Source organism: Salmo salar, chromosome ssa06 (assembly GCF_905237065.1).
Source record: "Salmo salar chromosome ssa06, Ssal_v3.1, whole genome shotgun sequence".
In the NCBI taxonomy this organism is placed as follows: Eukaryota; Metazoa; Chordata; class Actinopteri; order Salmoniformes; family Salmonidae; genus Salmo; species Salmo salar.
The window spans coordinates 12,835,286-12,862,394 of NC_059447.1; the positions used below are offsets into that span (position 1 = coordinate 12,835,286).

At 43.0% G+C, this 27,109-nt stretch overlaps 2 protein-coding genes across 4 annotated transcripts in view; one reads left to right on the forward strand and one right to left on the reverse strand.

Moving 5' to 3' along the window:
- Nucleotides 1-4,338, reverse strand: part of LOC106606273 (epidermal growth factor receptor kinase substrate 8-like protein 1) — a 33,791-nt gene extending 29,453 nt beyond the window's left edge. Inside the window, exon 1 of the mRNA XM_045719789.1 lies at nucleotides 4,155-4,338. The gene's annotated coding sequence lies outside the window, so the exon portion shown is untranslated. The remainder of the gene's footprint in view (nucleotides 1-4,154) is intronic.
- Nucleotides 4,339-12,517: 8,179 nt separating this feature from the next.
- The window catches only part of LOC106593064 (sodium-dependent neutral amino acid transporter B(0)AT2), a 42,633-nt gene continuing 28,041 nt past the window's right edge, over nucleotides 12,518-27,109 (forward strand). For all 3 annotated transcript variants that reach the window (XR_006770148.1, XR_006770149.1, XM_045719786.1), the window contains exons 1-4: nucleotides 12,518-12,813; nucleotides 18,145-18,385; nucleotides 22,855-23,012; nucleotides 26,250-26,376. Coding sequence is in view for 1 of the 3 variants with exons in the window: in XM_045719786.1 (XP_045575742.1) it covers nucleotides 18,145-18,385; nucleotides 22,855-23,012; nucleotides 26,250-26,376 (526 nt within the window). In the remaining 2 variants the exon portion in view is untranslated. The remainder of the gene's footprint in view (nucleotides 12,814-18,144; nucleotides 18,386-22,854; nucleotides 23,013-26,249; nucleotides 26,377-27,109) is intronic.

Here is a 27,109-nt window from a genome sequence, read left to right on the forward strand (position 1 = left end):
GTTCAGAAGGTACAGTACAACCATAGACTACCACCATGTGATTCATAAGGTACAGTACAACCATAGAATACCACCATGTGATTCAGAAGGTACAGTACAACCATAGACTACCACCATGTGGTTCAGAAGACAGTACAACCATAGACTACCACCATGTGGTTCAGAAGGTACAGTACAACCATAGACTACCACCATGTGATTCAGAAGGTACAGTACAACCATAGACTACCACCATGTGATTCAGCAGGTACAGTACAACCATAGACTCCCACCATGTGATTCAGCAGGTACAGTACAACCATAGACTACCACCATGTGGTTCAGAAGACAGTACAACCATAGACTACCACCATGTGATTCAGAAGACAGTACAACCATCGACAACCACCATGTGATTCAGAAGGTACAGTACAACCATAGACTACCACCATGTGGTTCAGAAGACAGTACAACCATAGACTACCACCATGTGATTCAGAAGACAGTACAACCATAGACTACCACCATGTGGTTCAGAAGGTACAGTACAACCATAGACAACCACCATGTGGTTCAGAAGTTACAGTACAACCATAGACTACCAACATGTGGTTCAGAAGACACCAACAGGGGGCAGCAGTGTAACTGCCAGTCAGATTTCACCAACAGGGGGCAGCAGTGTAACTGCCATTCAGATTTCACCAACAGGTGGCAGCAGTGTAACTGCCAGTCAGATTTCACCAACAGGGGGCAGCAGTGTAACTGCCCAGTCAGATTTCACCAACAGGGGGCAGCAGTGTAACTGCCAGTCAGATTTCACCAACAGGGGGCAGCAGTGTAACTGCCAGTCAGATTTCACCAACAGGGGCAGCAGTGTAACTGCCAGTCAGATTTCACCAACAGGGGGCAGCAGTGTAACTGCCCAGTCGGATTTCACCAACAGGGGGCAGCAGTGTTACGTTCCCCAGTTTCTGTGTTGTGGTTTGTGTATTTGTATTTGTGTGTTTCAGGATGGCTTCCTGAATTTCCCCAAGCAGCTGATTGGTCGGCCCCCATTGCTAATTGGAGAACTGACCACGCCCCCATCGTCAGGATACAGCTGTATCCCATTACAGACTCCTTCTCCAGCTATATAAGCCAGTGTTCTGTTGCTCAGAAGAGAGATGACTGCTGAGAGAGGAGGCTGATGGCTGAGGGTTAATTCTGTGTTGGTTGTTGCTCAGAGTTTTTTGTTAAGTATTGTGTAGCCCCTGCTTCTGAGGTATGTGTGTGCCAATAGGATGAAGTGGTTTTGATTATTGGAATTGTTTACTTACGTTTGTTATTCTGTTTCATTTGTTCCCAGGGGGGAAGGGGAAGGCACCTAGGGAGTGCTTAGGCAAGAGGCCCGCGGGCATACATATACCCGTAGTATATACTCTGTCTATGCACACTAGGAAAGACCTGGGCGGACCATCCCCTGTATTTTGGTTAGTGCACCAGGTGGTGCTAGTTAGTTAAGTAGTGGGTAGGCAGGTAAGGTAGGAGAGGGGGCTTTGATATTTACTTTCTTTGCTTTGGTTCCGTCCAACCCCTTTTCCCCAAAATTACCGTGCGACGGAATAAATTCCCTGTAAATGGTAATTCTCTGCCTTTTGTCATCCTTACTCGCACCTACAGTCCCATACCTCTTTCACACCACAGAGAGTTGAGTTGTAGCAGGGTGTTGCGTTCCCTCTTTCTAGAGGCGTGCGTAACAAGCAGTGTAACTGCCCAGTCAGATTTCACCAACAGGGGGCAGCAGTGTAACTGCCCAGTCAGATTTCACCAACAGAGGGCAGCAGTGTATTTTTTAAATTATTGTATTTATTTAACCTTTAACTAGGCAAGTCAGTTAAGAATAAATTCTTATTTACAATGACGGCCAAACCCAGACGACGCTGGGCCAATTGTGCGCGCCCTATGGAACTCCCAATCACGGCCGAATGTGATACAGCCTGGATACGAACCAGGGACTGTAGTGACACCTCAGCCTATACCTGCCCCGTCAGATCTCACCAACAGAGAGCAGCAGTAACTTCCCTGTCAGAATACAAAGGTAGAAAAGTTAAGAGGATACAGTCGGTCGTCTAATGACAACACAACACTTAACAGAGACATAACGCATTGGACATTACAAACATATTGCAGAAAGTCAGGTCAAAGTGCATCAATCAGCACAAAAGTAAAACAAAAACTGCCTTGTGGTTGAAGTACCTTGCTCAAGGGAACAACGGCATTAGATGGCACATGAGATTGTAGCGGTTCTCTCTTGGCATAAGGGAATAGGTTTTCATCTAACTTTTCTCATTCTTCTCTTGTAAACTCTTCCACATACAGTACATACACCCTTGACAACATAAATCCCCAACTGACTTTTGAAATACCGTGAGGTGTTCATATTTTTGATTTTATTTATTTAACTAGGTAAGTCAGTTAAGAAACAATTCTTATTTTATAATTACGGCCAAACCCTCCCCTGACCCAGACGACGCTTTGCCAATTGTGCGCCTCCCTATGGGACTCCCGATCATGGCCGGTTGTGATACTCCCCGGGATTGAACCAGGGTCTGTAGTGACGCCGCTAGCACTGAGATGCAGTGCCTTAGACCGCTGAGCCACTATTATCAGTTGATACAAACATGCTGTGTGAAATGAAATATGTGTCTCTCCAGTCCTGAAGAGCTACTGGGAACGTGTGTTCGTTCCAGCCCAGCAGTAATACACTTAATTTAACTCATTGTGGTCCATATGGAAGACCATGTTTCATTAACTGAAAACGGTGGAAGATGGAGATCCCTGTACTACCTGTATTGTAAAAAAAATACAACAACAAAAAACTGGAAGAGGCCAGAGGTGTGCGTCACATTGTCACATTCCCTCAGCTGACAACGAGAATGCTGTTTAGCATTCCTGTGTGTGTGTGTGTGTGTGTGTGTGTGTGTGTGTGTGTGTGTGTGTGTGTGTGTGTGTCTGTGTCTGTGTGTGTCGGTCACTGACAGATTCAGTGCAATGACATCATAGACCAAATCCATAGAATTTTATGAACATAGCAGTTATTTTCCTGATATTGACTTCTTCTATTGAAATCCATAAGGTTGATTTAAACAATGTATTTTAAAGCAAACCATGTGTCACAATATGTTTCTATAATTCTGATCAGACAGTCTACCTCTAAAGGGCACTGTCAAGATACCCTGCTCCTTTTAACAATGTATTGACCTTAACTCACATGTCAAACTCATTCCACGGAGGTGTTTTTGCTCCTCCCTTGTAATTGGTTGATGAATTAAGGTAACTGATGAGTAAGGAACTCCCCTAACCTGGTTGTTTAGGTCTTAATTGAAAGGAAAAAACAAAAACTAGCAGACACTAGGCCCTCCATGGAATGGGTTTGACACCCCTGGTCCTTACTCTGCTCATCTCTCTCGCTCTCTCTCTCTCACTGTCTCTCTTTCTCTCTCTTTCCCTCTCTATATTCACAACAACTACACACGACTGAAAGTCCTGTCTAACCTCACACTAAACTATTCATGATGGTCTTCACATTGATACTAAACTATTCATGATGGTCTTCACATTGATACTAAACTATTCATGACGGTCTTCACATTGATACTAAACTATTCATGATGGTCTTCACATTGACACTAAACTATTCATGATGGTCTTCACATTGACACTAAACTATTCATGATGGTCTTCACATTGATACTAAACTATTCATGATGGTCTTCACATTGATACTAAACTATTCATGACGGTCTTCACATTGATAATAAACTATTCATGATGGTCTTCACATTGACACTAAACTATTCATGATGGTCTTCACATTGACACTAAACTATTCATGATGGTCTTCACATTGATAATAAACTATTCATGATGGTCTTCACATTGACACTAAACTATTCATGATGGTCTTCACATTGATAAAGAGGATGCAACAGAGAAGTTCAAAGATTATCACCTCATTCTAATACTGGCTATTTATATAAATGTCTCTCACACACACACACACACACACACACACACACACACACACACACACACACACACACACACACACACACACACACACACACACACACACACACACACACACACACACACACACACATACAGGGTATAATCCATATAGAAATTGTCAGTACCTTGTGGTGTGTGTCTGCGTGTATTCCTCCAGCCCGGTCCAACAGCCTTGTCTGTCTACTGTCACATCCTGCTCTGTTTACACTAGTCGGTCCCTCCTTTTGGAGATATGCAAGAACGAGAAAAACAAGTCTAGCCTTCCTCTCTCCACAAATCTCACTTGGTTTCTCTCTCTCTCTCTCTCTCACACTCACACACACACACACACACACACACACACACACACACACACACACACACACACACACACACACACACACACACACACACACAGACACACAGACACACTCACACACACTTTCTCTGTGACCCAGTTCTCTTAGTTGTTGCCTGTGCTAAGGGCTGATCTGATCTGAATCTCAGAAATGTAAATAAACCCTGCTATGCAATCTCCAATGGCAAATACATCTGTTTTAATATGTTTTCTTGTTCTTATCACCGTTGTTATCATTGAATGCCTAAGCGTGTCACCAAACACCTACATTTTCAAAAAATGATATTGCCTTGCAGTACAATTCTTCAAATACTAGAGGTTGTGTGTACGTATGGACATGGCCTGAGGTGTCTGTGGAGATACTTTCCTGTCTAGTTCAAATGTAATAAATATCCACCTATGCAGGAAAAGGAAAACTGGAGCACGCAAGGTTTGGAGTCTTTTCTTGTGCGTATGCACCTTTAATACATGATAATAAGATGAGATGTATTTTATTGTCCGTTAACTTACAGAGAACATAAACATCTTTATGCTCACAACCCAGCCCAGACACACACATCCTGAAGGTCTGGAAGCAATGGGTCGATGGAGGCCCCAGGGCTGCGATCATTTGAGCCTGCTGCCAGCGGTGCAGGTAGCCTTCATGTCCTGGGACCTGCAAGTTGACTCTCCAATACCTCACCAGGTTTATCTGATTGATCCTCTACACCAACTTTTGAAGCTGGTCCGTTTTAAAACATTTCCAATCCCTCCTCTGTAATATCGTTGAGGTCAGATATGGCTCCTGTGTGTTCGTAGGTCTGACAGGACCTGGAGAATCCTCAAGTCAACCTCGGACTCCACATTACAAAACATGACCCACATAATGCTGCCTATAAACCACACTGTCTGTGTGTCATAGGTCTTGTGTCTGTGTGCTGACTTGGTTTGGTGGCTTTGTGGCATTCCTCCATTCATAACTGACTTGTAACTTCCAGTGAGATACTATAGGATCCATGTGGTGTGGCTGTGTGGCTGTGTAGCTGTGTGGCTGTGTTTGGTTCACAGTCTGCTTTTCTTCTCATCTCTCTCCACCTCCCCTCTCTTGCACTCTCTCTCTTACTCTCTCTCTCTCTCTCTCTCTCTCTCTCTCTCTCTCTCTCTCTCTCTCTCTCTCTCTCTCTCTCTCTCTCTCTCTCTCTCTCTCTCTCTCTCTCTCTCTCTCTCTCTCTCTCTCTCTCTCTCTCTCTCTCTCTCTCTCTCTCTCTCTCTCTCTCTCCCTCCCTCTCTATCATTCTGTCATGGTGTTTGTATTCTGGTGGAGCTGGTTTGTCCAGGGTCATAATGTCACATAGCTTCAGTCTCTCTTCATTGACCTGTCTGCCACAATGCCTCACACTCTCTCTCTAACCGGTTATGGATGACACACACACACGTCACACGTCACACCCACACCCACACACACACACACACACACACACACACACATAGACGTCACACGGTGCATAGTATCAGAAGAATGGTGTTACTTCAGCGGTGTAGGCATTCGTGTTACGTGTGTCTCCATGAATTAGTTACAACAAGTACAGTAACTACACTGTGTGCACAATTATTAGGCAAGTCAGTATTTTGACCATATCATCATTATTATGCATATTTCCCAACTCCAAGCTGTATAAACTGGAATGCTTATTGGATTTAAGCATATCAGGTGATGTGTATTTGTGTAATGAGGGAGGGTGTGGCCTAAGGAGATCAACACCCTATATCAAGGTGTGTATAATTATTAGGCAGCTTCTTTTCCTCAGGCAAAATGGGCCAAAGTCAACAATTGTAAAAAGTATTTCAGAGGAATGCAGCACTCTTGAAATTGCTAAGATATTGGGGTGTGATCACAGAACCATCAAACGTTTTGTTTGCAAATTGTCAACCGGGTCGCAAGAACCGTGATGAGAAAAAAAACACGCAAATTAACTGCCAAAGATTTGAGAAGAATCAAACGTGAAGCTACCAGGAACCCATTATCCTCCAGTGCTGTCATATTCCAGAACTGCAACCTACCTGGAGTGCCCAGAAGTACAAGGTGTTCAGTGCTCAGGGACATGGCCAAGGTAAGGAAGGCTGAAACCCGACCACCACTGAACAAGACACATAAGTTGAAACGTCAACTGGGCCAAGAAATATCTGAAGACAGATTTTTCAAAGGTTTTATGGACTGATGAGATGAGAGTGACTCTTGACGGACCAGATGGATGGGCCCGTGGCTGGATCAGTAACGGGCACGAAGCTCCACTTCGACTCAGACGCCAGCAAGGTGGAGGTGGGGTACTGGTATGGGGTGGTATTATTAAAGATGAGCTAGTTGGACCTTTTCGGGTTGAAGATGGACTCAAACTCAACTCCCAAACCTACTGCCAGTTTTTAGAAGACACTTTCTTCAAGCAGTGGTACAGGAAAAAGTCTGCATCTTTCAAGAAGACGATGATTTTTATGCAGGAAAATGCTCCATCGCATGCATCGAAGTACTCCACTGTGTGGCTAGCCAGTAAAGGCCTTAAAGATGAAAGAATAATGACATGGCCCCCTTCCTCACCTGACCTAAACCCTATTGAGAACTTGTGGTCCCTTCTTAAACGGAGGATTTACGGTGAAGGAAAACAGTACACCTCTCTGACCAGTGTCTGGGAGGCTGTGGTTGCTGCTGCACAAAAACGTTGATGGTCAACAGATCAAGAAACTGACAGACTCCATGGATGGAAGGCTTATGACTGTTATTGAAAAGAAGGGTGGCTATATTGGTCACAGATCTTTTTTTGAAATGTCAGAAATGTTTATTTATACATTTTGAGTTGTTTGTTTATTATTCTCACTTTAACAGATGAAAATAAACAAGTGAGATGGGGAACTTTTCATTTTTCATTTAGTTGCATAATAATTCTGCACACTAATAGTTGCCCAATAATTGTGCACACATAGATATTCTCCAAAGAAAGCCAAAACCTCACTTTTACTTTCTTAAATAGGTTTGTTAACATTTTGGATTGACCGAGAGCGCTGTAGTTGTTCAATAATAAAATTAATCCTCAAACATACAACTTGCCTAATAATTGTGCACACAGTGTATATACAGTAGTATTGTGATAATATATGATACAGCAGCTAAGGTCCTCAAGTTGTAAGGCATAGAGACATGACTACATGGAACTGATGCAAGTAGTAGAATCAGATTTAAAACACAGATACAAATACACCTTATGGAACAGCGGGGACTGTGAAAAGACACACACAAAGGTACAGACACACGCTTACACAGACACATGACAAGACACACTCTACACACACGTACTGTACACATTCATTTTGTATTGTAGATATGTGATAGTAGAGTAGTGGCCTGAGGGAACACAATAAGTTGTGAAAAGTCTTATGAAATGTAATGTCATGTAATATTTTAAATTGTATTAAACTGCCTTACTGTTGCTGGACCCAAGGAAGAGATGCTGTTGCCTTGGCAGGAACTAATGGGGATCCATAATAAACCCCAGGAAGAGTAGCTGCTGCCTTGGCAGGAACTAATGGGGATCCATAATAAACCCCAGGAAGAGTAGCTGCTGCCTTGGCAGGAACTACTGGGGATCCATAATAAACCCCAGGAAGAGTAGCTGCTGCCTTGGCAGGAACTAATGGGGATCCATAATAAACCCCAGGAAGAGTAGCTGCTGCCTTGGCAGGAACTACTGGGGATCCATAATAAACCCCAGGAAGAGTAGCTGCTGCCTTGGCAGGAACTAATGGGGATCCATAATAAACCCCAGGAAGAATAGCTGCTGCCTTGGCAGGAAGTAATGGGGATCCATAATAAACCCCAGGAAGAGTAGCTGCTTCCTTGGCAGGATCTAATGGGGAGATGGTTTTGGTAAGGGAGCCTAGTGGTGCCCAGACCATATGGTTTTGGTAAGGGAGCCTAGTTGTAACTAGACCATATGGTTTTGGTAAGGGAGCCTAGTGGTAACCAGACCATATGGTTTTGGTAAGGGAGCCTAGTGGTGCCCAGACCATATGGTTTTGGTAAGGGAGCCTAGTGGTGCCCAGACCATATGGTTTTGGTAAGGGAGCCTTGTTGTATAAAATACCATATGGCTTTGGTAAGAGAGCCTAATGGTACTTAAGGATGACAACAGTGGAACTGGAGCTTAGCCAGTCATGTTGCTACCAAGTCACAGTCTTACCTTGGCATGAACTAATTCACTTATTGTGTGGGTAGAGAGGAGGATGGAAGATGATGTTATTGTGTGGGTAGAGAGGAGGATGGATGATGATGTTATTGTGTGGGTGGAGAGGAGGGTGGATGATGATGTTATTATGTGGGTAGAGAGGAGGATGGAAGATGATGTTATTGTGTGGGTAGAGAGGAGGATGGATGGTGATGTTATTGTGTGGGTAGAGAGGAGGATGGATGGTTATGTTATTGTGTGGGTAGAGAGGAGGATGGATGATGATGTTATTGTGTGGGTAGAGAGGAGGATGGATGATGATGTTATTGTGTGGGTAGAGAGGAGGATGGATGGTGATGTTATTGTGTGGGTAGAGAGGAGGATGGATGGTGATGTTATTATGTGGGTAGAGAGGAGGATGGATGGTGATGTTATTATGTGGGTAGAGAGGAGGATGGATGGTGATGTTATTGTGTGGGTAGAGAGGAGGATGGATGGTGATGTTATTGTGTGGGTAGAGAGGAGGATGGATGGTGATGTTATTGTGTGGGTAGAGAGGAGGATGGATGGTGATGTTATTATGTGGGTAGAGAGGAGGATGGATGGTGATGTTATTGTGTGGGTAGAGAGGAGGATGGATGGTGATGTTATTGTGTGGGTAGAGAGGAGGATGGATGGTGATGTTATTGTGTGGGTAGAGAGGAGGATGGATGGTGATGTTATTGTGTGGGTGGAGAGGAGGATGGATGATGATGTTATTGTGTGGGTAGAGAGGACGATGGATGGTGATGTTATTATGTGGGTAGAGAGGAGGATGGATGGTGATGTTATTATGTGGGTAGAGAGGAGGATGGATGGTGATGTTATTGTGTGGGTAGAGAGGAGGATGGATGGTGATGTTATTGTGTGGGTAGAGAGGAGGATGGATGGTGATGTTATTGTGTGGGTGGAGAGGAGGATGGATGATGATGTTATTGTGTGGGTAGAGAGGAGGATGGATGATGATGTTATTGTGTGGGTGGAGAGGAGGGTGGAAGATGATGTTATTATGTGGGTAGAGAGGAGGATGGATGATGATGTTATTGTGTGGGTAGAGAGGAGGATGGATGATGATGTTATTGTGTGCTGTAAGATTTAATTCTATCTATTTATGTATTCTATGTGGAAGTAGCAGTCATTTTTAATTGTCCAAGACAAATTCTCCCTCGGGACAATAAAATGCACTGAGTGTACCAGTGCTAGAATCCTGACTACAACCAAAAAATTTGATCATATTACTCCAGTGCTAGCCTCCCTACACTGGCTTCCTGTTAAGGCAAGGGCTGATTTCAAGGTTTTACTGCTAACCTACAAAGCATTACATGGGCTTGCTCCTACCTATCTTTCCGATTTGGTCCTGCCGTTCATACCTACACGTACGCTACGGTCACAAGACGCGGGCCTCCTAATTGTTCCTAGAATTTCTAAGCAAACAGTTGGAGGCAGGGCTTTCTCCTATAGAGCTCCATTTTTATGGAATAGTCTGCCTACCCATGTGAGAGACGTAGACTCAGTCCCAACCTTTAAGTCTTTACTGAAGACACATCTCTTCAGTAGGTCCTATGCTTAAGTGTAGTCTGGCCCAGGGGTGTGAAGGTGAACGGAAAGGCTGGAGCAATGAACCGCCCTTGCTGTCTCTGCCTGGCCGGTTTCCCCTCTTTCCACTGGGATTCTCTGCCTCTACCCCTATTACGGGGGCTGAGTCACTGGCTTACTGGTGTTCTTCCATGCCGTCCCTGGGAGGGGTGTGTCACTTGAGTGGGTTGAGTCACGGACGTGGTCTTCCTGTCTGGGTTGGCGCCCCCCCTTGGTCTGTGCTGTGGCGGAGATCTTTGTGGGCTATACTCGGCCTTGTCCCGGGATGGTATGTTGGTGGTTGGAGATATCCCTCCAGTGGTGTGGAGGCTGTGCTTTGGCAAAGTGGGTGGGGTTATATCCTACCTGTTTGGCCCTGTCCGGGGGTTTCATCGGTTGGGGCCACAGTGTCTCCTGACCCCTCCTGTCTCAGCCTCCAGTATTTATGCTGCAGTAGTTTATGTGTCGGGGGGCTAGGGTCAGTCTGTCACATCTGGAGTATTTCTCTTGTCTTTTCCGGTGTCCTGTGTGAATTTAAATATGCTCTCTCTAATTCTCTCTTTCTCTTTCTTTCTTTCTCTCTCTCGGAGGACCTGAGCCCTAGGACCATGCCTCAGGACTACCTGGCTTGATGACTCCTTGCTGTCCCCAGTTCACCTGGCCGTGCTGCTGCTCCAGTTCCAACTGTTCTGCCTGCAGCTATGAAACCCTGACCTGTTCACCGGACGTGCTACCTGTCCCAGACCTGCTGTCCCGGACCTGCTGGAACCCTGACCTATTCACCGGACGTGCTAACTGTCACAGACCTGCTGTTTTCAACTCTCTAGAGACAGCAGGAGCGGTAGAGATACTCTCAAAGATCGGCTATGAAAAAGCCAACTGACACTTACTCTTGTGTTACTGACTTGTTGCACCCTCGACAACTACTATGATTATTATTATTTTACCATGCTGGTCATTTATGAATATTTGAACATCGAGGCCATGTGCTGTTATAATCTCCACCCGGCACAGCCAGAAAAGGACTGGCCACCCCTCATAGCCTGGTTCCTCTCTAGGTTTCTTCCTAGGTTTTGGCCTTTCTAGGGAGTTTTTCCTAGCCACCGTGCTTCTACACCTGCATTGCTTGCTGTTTGGGGTTTTAGGCTGGGTATCTGTACAGCACTTTGAGATATCAGCTGATGTAAGAAGGGCTATATAAATAAATTTGATTTGATTTGATTATGAACACCTGCTCTTTCCATGACATAAACTGACTCGGTGAATTCAGGTGAAAGCTATGATCCCTTATTGATGTCACTTGTTAAATCCACTTCAATCAGTGTAGATGAAGGCGAGGAGACACGTTAAATAATGATTTTTAAGCCTTGAGACCATTGAGATGTGGATTGTGTATGTGTGCCATTCAGAGGGTGGACAAAATATTTAAGTGCCTTTGAACAGGGTACGGTTGTAGCTGCCAGGCGCACCGGTTTGTGTCAAGAACTGCAACGCTGCCGGGTTTTTCACACTGGGGGGGTAATATCCTATCCTATCTCATCCTAATGGGATGCAAGTCATTAATAATATGGTCATCACAGTGTACCTATGTTATGAGTGTGTATGTGTCCAGTGTCCACACCCTTTGGGCAGGTGTAAAGCGCTCTGTAGTTAGCTTGACTAATAAAAAAAAGTCAAAACACACTCCGGACACCTGTGTGTGTGCGTGTGTGTGTGTGTGTGTGTGTGTGTGTGTGTGTGTGTGTGTGTGTGTGTGTGTGTGTGTGTTCAGGATGAGCTCATGATATCCCATGTGATAACCTAGAGCTCCCCCCTGTGGATAAAGTTATTACATATGAACTGACCAGTCCATTTAAACTATTGGAATGTCATTCAACATTCAATAGTGCTATTTGTGAAGACTTAATTTAATACTAAGAATATGTCAAATATTAAGTTTGTAAAGTAGGAAGGGTCTTAAATACCTAAAGACACAGTAACAATGTGAGATTAACGCTGTCACGTCGACACTGTCACGTTGACGCTGCCTAATGAATAAGATATTTTCGAAAGAATAAAAAATAGAGTGCTTATCTTTTAAAGCTGAATTGATTGTTTACAGTCATGCACTAGGCTACAACGGTTGTATCTCCTAAAGTTCCTAAAAAGGACACTTGACATGGAAATTACTTTATACCTAATTCAATTTGTTGCGAATTTGTGGCATGTAATTCAAACACTTCGGTCAACATGCAGCTAACTAAAGAAACCAATCTCAAGCGAACCACTGATGTCGGCCCTGTGTGTATTTTGTAATATTATAGGGACTGTGAAGGGTGGGACTGTGAAGGGTGACCAGAGCCAATCAAAAGACGAAGGGAGTTGGTCTTCTTGATATCTTGGCAAGATCGACAGATCATGCTTCTTACACTGCAACAACGTGGCGCCTGTGAAGTTTTGTATAGGATTCCGAATACCAATGATCAAGTTGAGCGCTCCAGAGAACCCTTCGTTATTATTTGCGTCAAACCAGACGTAATTTATAGACAAGACAAGGTTCTCGTTCTGCTGGGGTAACGGACCAAGGCTGGCTGTGAGAAGTTGTCGGACGTCAGAGACTACTCCCCCAAGTGCACAGCGCGACGTAGAGGGCACACCGTGGTATGTTCAATATTACCATTGAGTACGTTATTGTATCCCTTGTTAGGTTGTTGCACTCATGCGCTGTTTGCATGCGAGACAAGGTTTTAAAAGCGTATTTTCTTTTACACAGAACCCCCCTCTTTCTTGCTTTCTAACCGTAATGGCATCATGCCTACATAGCGATCTTTGTCTACTCGTTTACATATTTTAAATGTTCAGTAAATAGCCTAATTGTTTTTCGTTTTATGTATTACGCCGATTGCGTGTGGGTTATTTTCTCACTTGAAAAAAGTGTACTATTACTTCAGTTGGTTTCAATTTCAAGCCCATATGTAAACACGCTATATATATGGGCTATTTATGTAGGGATCATGACATGCAACGTTTATTACATTGTTATGACATTCTGTATGAGGAGTTCAGGACCATTTCATTTCAAATAATATGGATGAAGGATTGTTTAAATGTACATTTTTGCATTGTTGTCAGTTTGTCTCAACCTATATACTGTTTTCTGTGTAGCGAAAGTGTAGGACTATAGGACCTCAGAGAAATAAGTAGGCTAGCAACCTTTTATTAATCCGACAAAGATCAGAGTTTACTCCAAACAATGCTGTTCCCAAGGTGACTTGAAGAGCCAGTACACAAACTCATTTTGGAAAGTAGTTTATTAAGGCTAGAAAGAAACCCTTCGTTTTTCGTTTGGGTTGGAAGTAAAAAGAGACATTTCCATGCTCTGAAAAGAAAATGGACTGGGAAATAACAGAAAATCAACAGAAAATCGTACACACATCTTGGTCGGTGTCTGTCTGTGTGTCTGTGTCAAGTGTCTTGCCAAATCTATACATGTACAAGGGTTCTGTTGTGTTTGGCAATACGTTACTTACTGCCACATAATAAATAGTATGTAAACCAGTGAAGGGTTTTCACAGTGCCATTGTCTGTAGATCACAGGCATTCACTCTGTGGATTGATCTTGCTGCGATGCACTTTGCATATTGAACTAGAAGGTAAACAACTATGTGCTAGAAAAGTTTCCGTTCTTATTATAACACGTTATACAGTTCCAATAAATCCACAGGATTATGATACACTGGTGAGTTTCGTTAGCATATCATCTCCATTACAATTTACCTGTAGTGTTTGTTTGGCCCATAGGGCTCTGGTCTATTGCCAAACAAAACGATATGTAATATTATTTATTTTATTCAGATTTCTCTCACTTACAAATACATTCATACAACTGCATAGAGCTGTTGACCGGGTGTGTGGGGGTTATTATGACCCAGTCTGAGCCTCGTTGTTTACACACAGTTTTTTTTTTTTTACAAATCAAGTGTTGGGTGTGTATTTATTTAACATAACACTTTGGGTGTGTGTGGCTCTCTGGGACACCATGTTCTCTCTCACTGATAGTGTTTCACTGACCAGTAGCCTAGTTAAATAAAGGTTAAATAATATATATATATATATATATATATATATATATATATATATTTTTTTTTTAATAGCCGAAATGACCCTGGACTCCATGTTCTCCCTTCACAGACACTGTTTCACTGACCAGTAGCTCAAAACAACTCTGGACACTTAACCACTATGGGGGGCAGAGGGTTAGGGGTGAAGAGGTAGAATTAGAGGTGAGCTAAATTTAGAGAGAGGGAGAGAGCGAGAGAAGAAAGACAGAGAACTAGAGGATTCAACAGGGGCGATGTGTTGAAAGAGTGAATGACAAAGCTGTTTGGATTTGAGTACTAAAGTCTAACCTGTTTAGGACTACTCCTTCAATACCTAAAGTGAAATGAGAAACATCAACATTTGAGTCTCAACAACAAAATGGACCCTCAAAAAACAGCAGCAACAACAACGATGACAACAACAACTAAACAGACTCGTGGGGGGGGGACTCCCGTGTTATTGTTGACGGTTGCAGAGGTAACAAGAGGGAGTTCAGTTTTGTGCCCGACAGGATACAGCCAGACCCAGAATCCCAGAAGACGGCATCCCAGAGAGGGTCTCATAGGGAGACCTATCCTTTTCTTTTTGATCTATTATTTAAATAAACACCCTTGAAACCTGAGCTAATCCTTCTCTGTCAGTGTCTGATATGGGTAAACGTCTTGACCAAACCCCCTGGTCTGCCACAGTACCTAGCTGAATGTACCCAGCTGAATGTACCCAGCTGAATGTACCCATCTGAATGTACCCAGCTGAATGTACCCAGCTGAATGTACCTAGATTAATGTACCTAGCTGAATGTACCCAGCTGAATGTACCCGGCTGAATGTACCCGGCTGAATGTACCCGGCTGAATGTACCCGGCTGAATGTACCCGGCTGAATGTACCCAGCTGAATGTACCCAGCTGAATGTACCCAGCTGAATGTACCTAGATTAATGTACCTAGCTGAATGCACCCAGCTGAATGTACCCAGCTGAATGCACCCAGCTGAATGCACCCAGCTGAATGCACCCAGCTGAATGTACCCAGCTGAATGCACCCAGCTGAATGTACCCAGCTGAATGTACCCAGCTGAATGTACCTAGCTGAATGTACCCCGCTGAATGTACCCAGCTGAATGTACCCAGCTGAATGCACCCAGCTGAATGCACCCAGCTGAATGCACCCAGCTGAATGTACCCAGCTGAATGCACCCAGCTGAATGTACCCAGCTGAATGTACCCAGCTGAATGTACCCAGCTGAATGCACCCAGCTGAATGTACCTAGATTAATGCACAAACTGTAAATCTAAATTACTAAAATATAAATGTGCCGAATAGTCAATCTAATAGTTTAACCAGAGTGTATTGGCTATTGTAAACCAATCGGCTCAGAGCAGATCTAGTAAGGTGCTCCAAAAGCTTCCCTATTCCCATAGTAGGATGACTCTGTGGTAACTCCTGCCAATAGTAGTGTGGATCCATTACTATACCCCTCCCCCTGCTGTAAACCAATGGAACCCCCTCCCCCAGTGTAAACCAATGTAACCCCCTCCCCCCGGTGTAAACCAATGGAACCCCTCCCCCGGTGTAAACCAATGGAACCCCTTCCCCCGGTGTAAACCAATGGAACCCCTCCCCCCGGTGTAAACCAATGGAACCCCTCCCCCCGGTGTAAACCAATGGAACCCCTCCCCCCGGTGTAAACCAATGTAACCCTCGAGTCACACTTGTCAGAAAAGATTTACCCAATGGAAACCACATGTTTGACTCTGTTCCATTAATTCCATTCCAGCCATTACAATGAGCCTGTCCTCCTACTGCTCCTCCCACCGGCCTCCACTGTTGTATGTGATGTGTGTGTGTTTGGTTGTACTGTGTGTGTGTGTGTGTGTGTGTGTGTGTGTGTGTGTGTGTGTGCGTGCGTGCGTGCGTGCGTGCGTGCGTGCGTGCGTGCGTGCGTGCGTGCGTGAGAGAGAGAAACTACCTGTTCTATCTGGCTGCAGCTAGGTTCTTCTCCACTCTTACAGCTGATACAGTGAGGGGAAAAAGTATTTGATCCCCTGGCGATGGTCTTGTAGCCCATTCCAGCCTTGTGTAGGTCTACAATCTTGTCCCTGACATCCTTGGAGAGCTCTTTGGTCTTGGCCATGGTGGAGAGTTTGGAATCTGATTGATTGATTGCTTCTGTGGACAGGTGTCTTTTATACAGGTAACAAGCTGAGATTAGGAGCACTCCCTTTAAGAGTGTGCTCCTAATCTCAGCTCGTTACCTGTATAAAAGACACCTGGGAGCCAGAAATCTTTCTGATTGAGAGGGGGTCAAAAACTTATTTCCCTCATTAAAATGCAAATGAATTTATAACATTTTTGACATGCGTTTTTCTGGATATTTTTGTTGTTATTCTGTCTCTCACTGTTCAAATAAACCTACCATTAAAATTATAGACTGATCATTTCTTTGTCAGTGGGCAAACGTACAAAATCAGCAGGGGGGATCAAATACTTTTTTCCCTCACTGTACTAGCCGTGCCCCTGTGCCAAAGAGGTCACTATAGTAAATAGCCTTGCACGAGCCTTGGCCTCTGCGGTCAACGCCTCATAGGAGCCTATCTCCTGTTTCTGTAGCATGAGGCAGCTTGATGTACAAGTACATCTGCTGGACAGGAGACTAGTGGTGTAAATGTGGTTCCCCGGTGTGGAGACTCCAGGGTGGGTTCAGTTGGTTTTATCACCAGAACACAGAGCAGTGGTAGAGAGATCATGGTTGATATATCTGCTGCTCATGGTAACAGAGGGAGACCACAGCTTCTATTTGATATTGTAACAGCTTCTATTTGATACTCTAACAGCTTCTATTTGATATTGTAACAGCTCCTATTTGATACTCTAACAGCTTCTATTTGATACTCTAACAGCTTCTATTTGATACTGTAACAGCTTATATTTGATACAGTAGCAGCTTCTATTTGATACTGTAACAGCTTCTATTTGATATTGAAACAGCTTCTATTTGATATTGTAACAGCTTCTATTTGATATTGTAACAGCTTCTATTTGATATTGTAACAGCTTCTATTTGATACTCTAACAGCTTCTATTTGATATTGTAACAGCTTCTATTTGATACTGTAACAGTTTCTATTTGATATTGTAACATTAAGCCCCATGTTTATAGTCTATTGACACCCACTCACTATCAGAACCTGTACATTAAGCCCCATGTTTATAGTCTATTGACACCCACTCACTATCAGAACCTGTACATTAAGCCCCCTGTTTATTGTCTATTGACACCCACTCACTATCAGAACCTGTACATTAAGCCCCATGTTTATAGTCTATTGACACCCACTCACTATCAGAACCTGTACATTAAGCCCCATGTTTATAGTCTATTGACACCCACTCACTATCAGAACCTGTACATTAAGCCCCATGTTTATACTCTATTGACACCCACTCACTATCAGAACCTGTACATTAAGCCCCATGTTTATAGTCTATTGACACCCACTCACTATCAGATCTTGTGCATTAAGCCCCATGTTTATTGTCTATTGACTGTTTATTGTATATAATGTGAGACATATCTAGCAGGCCTGTGAAGAGGCCCCCTTGCCTTTCCTGCTCTAACACCTGCACTAGTCTTGTCTTACTACCACTGACTTTGCTCATAGATTCTTTATTGAGGGAAGATCTACTTAATACAACTGTGATATGTGGTTGTCCCTAACAGCTAACATAAGATACATGTATGTCGCTCTGGATAAGTGTCTGTTAAATGGCTCAAATGTAAAATGTGAAAATAAACCAATGTGGTACAAACACAAACACACTCAGACATTCACACGCACACTCACACACCTATCTCTATTGGGACACTTGTTCTTCGTTTCCTTTGTCTAGATGGAGAAGCCTCCATTGACTAGCGATGAGGAGGACACTAGGATGGGAGAGAGTCGGTCGGAGGCGGAGCTCCTGGACTTGGGAGTGCAGGGGACCTCCGGGGGCGTGGTGTCGTCTGAAAATGTAGACGACCGCCCGGCATGGGACAGCAAGCTGCAGTATGTACTGGCTCAGGTGGGCTTCAGCGTGGGCTTGGGGAACGTTTGGAGGTTCCCCTACCTCTGCCATCAGAACGGAGGAGGTGAGTCTGACTCTGTGGGCCCTATAGGACATGGGCAGAGAGGGAGAGAGAGAGAATGGTTTATTTCAAATTCCATAAGGCAACTTTACATGCACTCTTAGAAAAAAAGGGTTCTTTGGCTGTCCCCATAGGATAACCCTTTTAGGTTCCATGTAGAAGCCTCTGTGGAAAGGGTTCTACATGAAACCTAAAAGGTTCTACATGAAACCTAAAAGGTTCTACATGAAACCTAAAATGTTCTACATGAAACCTAAAAGGTTCTACATGAAACCTAAAAGTTCTACATGAAACCTAAAAGTTATACATGAAACCTAAAAGGTTATACATGAAATCTAAAAGTTCTACCTCGAACCAAAAAGGATTCTTCATAGGGTTCTTCTATGTAGACAGCCAAAGAACACTTTTAGCAGCTATTCCTGAATTATTTGACAAAAATACACAAATAAAGGAGGAAAGGGGTGGATACCTAGTCAGTTGTAGAACTGAATGCATTCAACTGAAATGTGACATCCACGTCTTCGGTGCCCGGGGAACAGTTGGTTAACTTAGTTTGAATTTTGTCAAGTTAGTGTGGGAGAGGTGGAAAAATTATTGTTATCGGTCAATAATGACAAACATCCTGGCATTGACAACTTAGATGGAAAGCTACTGAGGATGGTAGCTGACTCTATAGCCACTTCTATCTGTCATATTTTTAATTTGAGCCTAGAGGTAAGTCTTTCCCTGGAAGGTATAGCGGCCTTTACTGGTTCTAACAGCATACCTATAAGCTTGCTGCCGGCTCTCAGCAAACTGTTGGAAACAATGGTGTTTGACCAAATAAAAGCTATTTCTCTGTAAACAAATTAACAACAGACTTTCAGCATGCTTATAGAGAAGGGCACTCAATATGTACTGCACTGACACAAATGACTGATGATTGGTTGAAAGAAATTGTTAATAAGAATATTGTGGGAGCTGTAGATTTCAGTGCAGCCTTTGATATTATTGACCATAACCTGTTGTTGAAAAAACTTATGTGCTATGGCTTTTCAACCAAAGCCATATCGTGGATTCAGAGCTACCTATCTAATAGAACTCAAAGGGTTTTCTTTAATGGAAGCTTCTCTAATGTCAAACATGTAAAGTGTGGTGTACCGTTTTTTTATTTTTACCAATGACCTGCCATTGGCATTAAACAAAGCATGTGTGTCCATGTATGCTGATTATTCAACCGTATACGCATCAGCAACCACAACTAATGAAGTCACTGAAATCCTTAACAAAGAGTTGCAGTCTGTTTGGTCTGGTCATGAACATCTCTAAAACTAAGAGAGTTGTATTTGGTACAAATCATTCCTTAAGTGCTAGACCTCAGCTGAATCTGGTAATGAATGGTGTGGCTGTTGAACAAGTTGAGGAGACTAAATTACTTGCCATTACCTTAGATTGTAAACTGTCATGGTCAAAACATATAGATTCAATGGTTGTAAAGATGGGGAGAGGTCTAGCCGTAATAAAGAGATGCTTTGCTTTTTTGACACCACACTCCAAAAGCAAGTTCTGCAGGCTCTAGTTTTGTCTAATCTTGATTATTGTCCATTCGTGTGGTCCAGTGCTGCAAGGAAATACCTAGTTAAGCTGCAGCTGGCCCAGAACAGAGCGGGACATTTTGCTCTTAATTGTAATCAGAGGGCTGATATAAATACTATGCATGCCAGTCTCTCTTGGTTAAGAGTTGAGGAGAGACTGAATGCATCACTTCTTCTTTTTATAAGAAACATTCATGTGTTGAAAATCCCAAATTGTTTGCATAGTCAACTTACACACAGCTCTGACACACACACTTATCCCACCAGACATGCCACCAGGGGTCTTTTCACAGTTCCCAAATTCAAGAAAACGTACAGTATTATACAGAGCCCTTATTGCATGGAACTTCCATCTTATATTTATCAAATAAACATCAAACCTTGTTTAAGAAAAACAGATAAAGCAACTCCTCATGGCACAACACCTCATGGCACAACACCTCGCGGCACAACGCCTCTCCCCTATTTGACCTAGATAGTTTGTGTTTATGCATTGATATGTAGGCTACGTGTGCCTTTAAAAAAATGGTATGTAGTTCTGTCCTTGAGCTGTTCTTGTCTATTGATGTTCTGTATTATGTCATTCTGTATTATGTTTCATGTTTTATGTGGACCCCAGGAAGAGTAGCTACTGTTTTTGCAACAGCTAATGGGGATCCTAATAAAATACAAAAAAAACTGCCTTGTTCAGGGGCAGAACAACAGCTTTTTACCTTTTCAGCTCAGGGATTCGATCCAGCAACCTTTCGGTTACTAGCCCAACACTCTAACCACTAGATACACAATACACAAGAAATTAATCAACACGTGTTTTACCTGAACTATTATCACTAATTATTATTACAACCAGCACTTTCAGTCCTTATTATGTGGGACTAGAACTATCACTTTCAGACTTTATGCAGTGGAACTAGAACCATCTGTCACGTCCTGACCAGTATAGAGGATATTTGGTTATTATAGTTTGGTCAGGACGTGGCAGAGGGGAGTTGATGTATGTGTATGGGGTTTGTCACTGGTCTATGTCTGTGGTTCTATGTATAGTTAATTGGGGTTGGACTCCCAATTGAAGGCAGGTGTGTTGAGTTGCCTTTGATTGGGAGTCCTATATAGTAGGGTGTGTTTGTCTTTGTATTTTGTGGGTAGTTGTTTTTGCACTGCGTTTAGTATAGCCTGCAAGACTGTTGTACTGTCGTGTTTCTTGTTTTTTCCCGTGTATGCTTTATTCTAAAGTAATTAAAAGATGAGCATCCACATTCCCGCTGCGCCTTGGTCTTCTCTCCACTACGACACATGTGACACCATCACTTTCAGACTTTATCCTGTGGAATTAGAACTATCACTTTCAGACTTTATTCTGTGGGACTAGAACCATCACTTTCATTCTTTATGCAGTGGAACTAGAACCATCACTTTCAGACTTTATCCTGTGGAATTAGAACTATCACTTTCAGACTTTATGCTGTGGAATTAGAACTATCACTTTCAGACTTTATGCTGTGGAATTAGAACCATCACTTTCAGACTTTATGCTGTGGGACTAGAACCATCACTTTCAGACTTTATGCTGTTGGACTAGAACCATAACTTTCAGACTTGTTGCTGTGGGACTAGAACCATCACTTTCAGACTTTATGCTGTTGGACTAGAACCATAACTTTCAGACTTGTTGCTGTGGGACTAGAAGCACCACTTTCAGACTTTATGTTGTAGGATTAGAACCATCACTTTCAGACTTTATGCTGTGGGACTAGAACCATCACGTTCAGACTTTATGCTGTGGGACTAGAACCATCATTTTCAGTCTTTATGCTGTGGGACTAGAACCATCATTTTCAGACTTTATCCTGGGGGATTAGAACCATCACTTTCAGACATTATGCTGTGGGATTAGAACCATCACTTTCAGACATTATCGTGTGGGATTAGAACGATCATGTTCACACTTTATGCTGTGGAACTAGAACCATCATTTTCAGACTTTATGCTGTGGAACTAGAACCATAACTTTCAGACTTTATGCTGTGGGACTAGTCAAGATACTTTTTGAAGAGGTAGGTTTCTTTCTCTCTAACTCGCCCCCCCCCTCTCTCTCGCTCTCTCTTTTTTTTCCCTCTCTACTTTATTCCATTGTTGTATCTCTCCCTCCCCTGACTCCTTCACTCTTGTTTTTCCATCTGTTCTCTCTCTAACCCCATTCACTCTCTTTCTCTTGAGTGGCGCAACGGGCTAAGGCACTGCATCACAGTGCTAGAGGCGTTACTACAGACCGGGTTCGATCCTGGCTGTATCACAAACGGCAGTGATCAAGAGTCCCGTAGGGCGGCGCACAATTGTCCCAGTGTCGTCAGGGGTTAGGGGAGGGTTTGACCGGGGTAACTGACTTGCCTAGTTAAATAAAGGTTAAATTAAAAACATTAAATATCTTTTCAAAATCTCTCTCTCTCTAAACCCATTTATTCTCTTTCTAGCTCCATCTGCATTCAATTTACAAAATCTCTCCATGTGAGGCATAACTTTGTATCTTAAAGGGTCAATCTGTGATTGCTACATACATTTTGGGACTTTTCAATTCATGATATATAGCCATTGAATCTTGAATAATATAACTTATAAATGCCTCATGAGCTTAGTTCAACTGTCTAATTCCAAAACCCAAGAAATAAGCCTGTTTTGCTCATTTGTTTGTAAAAAATGCAATTGTAAACAAACACTGTATGGCCTTAACACATGGTTAAAACTATATCTTTTTTATCTTATGGATTGTCAGTCCTTGCATCATAGCTCTGTCTTTGAATCTGAGAGTGGTTACATTTCTCCAACCCCATCCCTCAGCTGTTTACTGAAACAGTGAACTGCAGATTTAACAGTTTAACTCTCTGCCTCCTCTCCTGGCAGGTGCGTTCATGGTGCTCTATGTCATGCTGTTGGTGGTGGTGGGGGTTCCCCTGTTCTTCATGGAGCTGGCTGCGGGCCAGTGTATCCGTCAGGGCAGCATCGGTGTGTGGAAGCACATCTCCCCCAAGCTGGCCGGTATCGGCTACTCCAGCTGCATGGTGAGCACAGCAGGGGTTGGTCCCAAATGGCACCCTATTTCATACTGTATGTACAGATGCCGTACCTTAATTTGAGCCTGCTTCTCACAGCAGGAAAATAATCCTGCTGCAACAGGAAATGTCAATTATTATGTGGATTTTAATTCATGGACATTTATGTAGGGAAAATCAGGTCTGAAATGTTCAAGTGGAAATTACAAACATTAGAAGCTTTTTTAAACATTGAATTCACAAAAAGGAGCATTTCCTGCTGTGCAGGAAAATTATCTGCAACAACAGAGTGATTAAATTAAGATAGCAGATCTATAGTGCGCTACTTTTGAGCAGAGAAGCAGAGCCCCAATAGGTCCTGGTCAAAAGTAGTGCTGCACTTTATAGGTAAATAGGGTGCCATTTGGGATGCACAGTTTGTCAACTAACTAACAATACACATTCCCACCACACACAGAGACTTCTTTCATCTGATTACCATTCTGGTGTTTGGTTGGGACTACTTTCATCTGGTTACCATTCTGGTGTTTGGTTGGGACTACTTTCATCTGGTTACCATTCTGGTGTTTGGTTGGGACTACTTTCATCTGGTTACCATCCTTGTGTTTGGTTGGGACTGCTTTCATCTGGTTACCATTCTGGTGTTTGGTTGGGACTACTTTCATCTGGTTACCATTCTGGTGTTTGGTTGGGACTACTTTCATCTGGTTACCATTCTGGTGTTTGGTTGGGACTACTTTCATCTGGTTACCATTCTGGTGTTTGGTTGGGACTACTTTCATCTGGTTACCATTCTGGTGTTTGGTTGGGACTACTTTCATCTGGTTACCATTCTGGTGTTTGGTGGGGACTACTTTCATCTGGTTACCATTCTGGTGTTTGGTTGGGACTACTTTCATCTGGTTACCATTCTGGTGTTTGGTTGGGACTACTTTCATCTGGTTACCATTCTGGTGTTTGGTTGGGACTGCTTTCATCTGGTTACCATTCTGGTGTTTGGTTGGGACTACTTTCATCTGGTTACCATTCTGGTGTTTGGTTGGGACTACTTTCATCTGGTTACCATTCTGGTGTTTGGTTGGGACTGCTTTCATCTGGTTAACATTCTGGTGTTTGGTTGGGACAGCTTTCATCTGGTTACCATTCTGGTGTTTGGTTGGGACTACTTTCATCTGGTTACCATTCTGGTGTTTGGTTGGGACTACTTTCATCTGGTTACCATTCTGGTGTTTGGTTGGGACAGCTTTCATCTGGTTACCATTCTGGTGTTTGGTTGGGACTGCTTTCATCTGGTTACCATTCTGGTGTTTGGTTGGGACTACTTTCATCTGGTTACCATCCTTGTGTTTGGTTGGGACTACTTTCATCTGGTTACCATTCTGGTGTTTGGTTGGGACTACTTTCATCTGGTTACCATTCTGGTGTTTGGTTGGGACTACTTTCATCTGGTTACCATTCTGGTGTTTGGTTGGGACTGCTTTCATCTGGTTACCATTCTGGTGTTTGGTTGGGACTACTTTCATCTGGTTACCATTCTGGTGTTTGGTTGGGACTACTTTCATCTGGTTACCATTCTGGTGTTTGGTTGGGACTGCTTTCATCAGGTTACCATTCTGGTGTTTGGTTGCGGTGCAAGAAAATGTTATTTATTTCTTCTGCTTGTCATGAGAAACATTCGGACGATGGCTGAAGGAACATTTTGACTTCGTGTCATTATTCAACATACAAGGAACCTCCTTCCATGCCCCTTGATTTGTCACAATGTTGCTAGACTCTTCCTAGAATGTTTTCAAAAGGAACGTTCTCAGGAATTAGAAACACTGGAGCATAGGCTGTACTCTGGCCTGACAAAAATGTTTTGGGAGCCAAACATTGTCACTAGGGTGACGGTTCAGGCCTAATGTTGAGGCTATAGATCTGTGGTGAAGGAAAAAAAATAGACCAGGACCTGACACAATAAACCTGGTGACTAGAGTTCCAGGTAATTTAAAAACAGCTCCATGCATGTAGAATGCATATTTGAATATGCATAAATATGCATAATATCAGTCAACAGTGTGAATATGGCTCCTAGTGTTGTTAACAGGTCCTGCACCAATGACTATGGACGTCTTTGGAACCTGACCTTAAGCCCTGAGGCAAAGAAGAACAGCAGAACAGCTTGCAGAAGTAGACTGGTGTAGTCTAGCAGTCAGAATCAGTCAACTTGGTTTAACCATGCAGGAGGTCATATAAACAGCATAGTTAGAGTGAGAGATCACTCCATTATCAACGTATGTCTGAATTAACTTTTTAGTCACCTCATGTCTGGTAAACAGAGGTACAAAACAAACTGACTCGTACACCTGTGTGGCTCGAGAAGGCTAGAGGTTTGTGTGTGTGTGTGTGTGTGTCTGTCTGTGTGTGTGTGTGGTTAGGGGAACGATCTCTTTGTAATGTGTGAGAAGTAGTTGCACACTCCTCTCTCCTCTGTGTTGGTATGACTTATGCACTGACACCCTATTGGTTAACACTGACACCCTAGGGCCTCCTGAGTGGCGCAGTGCTCTAAGGCACAGCATCACAGTGCTAGCTGTGCCACTAGAGATTCTGGGTTCGAGTACAGGCTCTGTCACAGCCGGCCGCGACCGGGATACCCATGGGGCGGTGCACAATTGGCCCAGGGTCACCCTATTGCTTAACACTGACACCCTATTCATACTCATTCTGTCAGTGCTGGTGTCAGGGAGCTGCTATAACAATATTTAAAGGGATAGTGTGATATTTTAGCAATTACTTACCCAGAGTCAGAGAACTTTGTGATTTGATATCCCTGCATGCAGTTTGAAGGAAGTTTAATTTAGTTTTGCGAGCCATTGTTAACTAGTGTTAGCGCTGCTAAATGCTACTACTTGCAGTTTTATTATATGCATAGTCACTTCACACCTACCTACATGTATAAATTACCTCAACTAACCTGTACCCCCGCACACTGACTCGGTACCGGTACCCCCTGTATATAGCCTCATTATTGTTATTTTATTGTGTTACTTTTTATTATTTTTTACTTTAGTTTATTTGGTAAATATTTTCTTAACTCTTCTTGAACTGCGCTGTTGGTTAAGGGCTTGTAAGTAAGCATTTCACGGTACTTGTTGTGTTTGGCGCATGTGACAAATAAAGTTTGATTTGATTTGCAATGACTGGAAGTCTACAGGTGCAGCTAGCATGTTAAATACTGCATTAACCCTTGTCTTCCTTCCTCAGGTGTGTTTCTTTGTGGCTCTCTACTATAATGTCATCATCGCATGGAGTCTCTTCTACATGGGAAACTCCTTCCAGTATCCTCTACCCTGGGAGCAGTGTCCCATCAACATGACCACCAATAACACTGGTATTCACTAGCTGTGTGTGTGTAGTAGTAGTAGAGGTCAACCGATTAATCGGAATGGCCGATTAATTAGGGCCAATTTCACGTTTTCATAACAATCGGTAATCGGTATTTTTGGACACCGATTTGACGAGAAAAAAAAAAAATCATTTTTTTATTTTTACACCTTTATTTAACTAGGCAAGTCAGTTAAGAACACATTCTTATTTTCAATGACGGCCTAGGAACGGTGGGTTAACTGCCTTGTTCAGGGGCAGAACGACAGATTTTTACCTTGTCAGCTCGGGGATTCAATCTTGCAACCTTACGGTTAACTAGTCCAACGCTCTAACCACCTGCTTTACATTGCACTGCACGAGGAGCCTGCCTGTTACGCGAATGCAGTAAGAAGCCATGGTAGGTTGCTATCTAGCATTAAACTTATCTTATAAAAAACAATCAATCAATCAATCATAATCACTAGTTAACTACACATGGTTGATGATATTACTAGTTTATCTAGCCTGTCCTGCGTTGCATATAATTGATGCGGTGCGCATTCGCGAAAAAAGGACAGTCGTTGCTCCAACGTGTACCTAACCATAAACATCAATGTCTTTCTTAAAATCAATACACAAGTATATATTTTTAAACCTGCATATTTAGTTAATATTGCCTGCTAACATGAATTTCTTTTAACTAGGGAAAATGTGTCACCTCTTGCAACAGAGTCACGGTATATGCAGTGTGAAGACTA